The 1,477-nt window shown below is 34.5% G+C and overlaps 1 protein-coding gene across 5 annotated transcripts in view; it reads left to right on the forward strand.

Annotated features, from left to right (window-relative positions):
- Nucleotides 1-958, forward strand: part of GRIA2 (glutamate ionotropic receptor AMPA type subunit 2) — an 89,067-nt gene extending 88,109 nt beyond the window's left edge. For 3 of the 5 annotated variants that reach the window (XM_071556153.1, XM_071556154.1, XM_071556155.1), the window contains one exon: nucleotides 79-958. In XM_071556153.1, coding sequence (XP_071412254.1) covers nucleotides 79-243 — 165 coding nt within the window. In that variant the 3' untranslated portion in view covers nucleotides 244-958. The remainder of the gene's footprint in view (nucleotides 1-78) is intronic. The other 2 variants (XM_071556150.1, XM_071556149.1) reach the window with 1 other exon arrangement.
- Nucleotides 959-1,477: the final 519 nt, after the last annotated feature.

Here is a 1,477-nt window from a genome sequence, read left to right on the forward strand (position 1 = left end):
CAAGAAGAGAATCAGGCCCTCTGTCTCAAATGCTGAATTTCTGTAATGTATCATTTTATTTTTTTTCTCTTTCTTAAGATGACCTTGAATGATGCCATGAGGAGCAAGGCAAGGCTGTCAATTACAGGAAGTACTGGAGAAAATGGACGTGTTTTGACTCCAGAATTTCCAAAAGCAGTGCATGCAGTACCTTACGTGAGTCCTGGCATGGGAATGAATGTCAGTGTGACTGATCTCTCGTGATTGATAAGAACCTTTTGAGTGCCTTACACAATGGTTTTCTTGTGCGTTTATTGTCAAAGTGGTGAGAGGCATCCAGTATCTTGAAGACTTTTCTTTCAGCCAAGAATTCTTGTATTTGTGGAGTTCATCTTGGATTGTAAAGAATGCTTAGTTCAAAACACAACACCATTTTCTACACAAGTTCAAGATGAAGCTTGACTGACATGCACAGCTAACATGGAAGTACTGTAATCTAACTGAAGTCGTTGTACAGGCAACACACCAGTTTCTGCAGCCACTGTTGTTAGTCCCTTGGTTCATATTGACTTAAGCACACTTGACATCAATTGCATCAAGATGTGACATGTTTTATAAGAAAAAAAACCCATATAAAATGAAAAAAAAATATTTTTAGGTATTTTCACAAACAAAAACTGGCTTTTAAATAAATTTGCTTCCATAATGGTTAAATATGACAAAAGAAAAAAAATAAGAAAAAAAGAAAAAAGAATTTAGACTGCGGGGAAGTGGAATATGAAAATAAGGCATCAGTTCCATATTTTTCAAAGCCAAATACATAATGTTGAGAAGAGATGATAGTTAAAAGGTTCAAATCTTGTAATTTAATATTGTTATTAAAACTTTGCTGTATATTCTATTCTTTAACATTTGGTGTTAATATAAAATTTACTTGGCAATGCTTGACATTTGAAATAAACTTTTTTCTATGGTTTTATTTGCAAGTGTTCATTAATTTTACTAGCTACAGCTGGATTATAAAGAATCTGAAACCTAAAAGGACACTGTCAAGGTTGGGTCAATGCTTCAGTTTTTGGCAGTGTCGCCACTCCCAACTCACTTGAATCCATTCAACCTTTAGTTCCTACAGAAGAGCCCAAGCTCTGATGCTCAGATACACATGTTGAACTCTGAATATCAAGATTGTTCTGGGTTGGAGCGGTACTTGATCTTGGCACATGAGGAGTCAGATGGGTGCTGTTTTAGAGCTCCTCTTAACTGTGATGTGCAAAGATTTAATGATCCAAAGATTTGGTTGATATCTATCTCTACTTTTGTAGAATTGAGTTCATAAAAACTTTTACAGAGAGAGAAGAGTATCAGTAAAGATTGATAAATGGCAAGTAGTAAAACAGTGTTAATATTTTATTTAAGTGTGAAACAAATGCAATTGTCATATTGTTTCTTTAAGGAAGCAGTTTTCAAACTGTTAAAAGGTAATTCTAAGCAGTAGCTA

This window comes from Pithys albifrons, chromosome 5 (genome assembly GCF_047495875.1).
Source record: "Pithys albifrons albifrons isolate INPA30051 chromosome 5, PitAlb_v1, whole genome shotgun sequence".
NCBI classification, from domain to species: domain Eukaryota; kingdom Metazoa; phylum Chordata; class Aves; order Passeriformes; family Thamnophilidae; genus Pithys; species Pithys albifrons.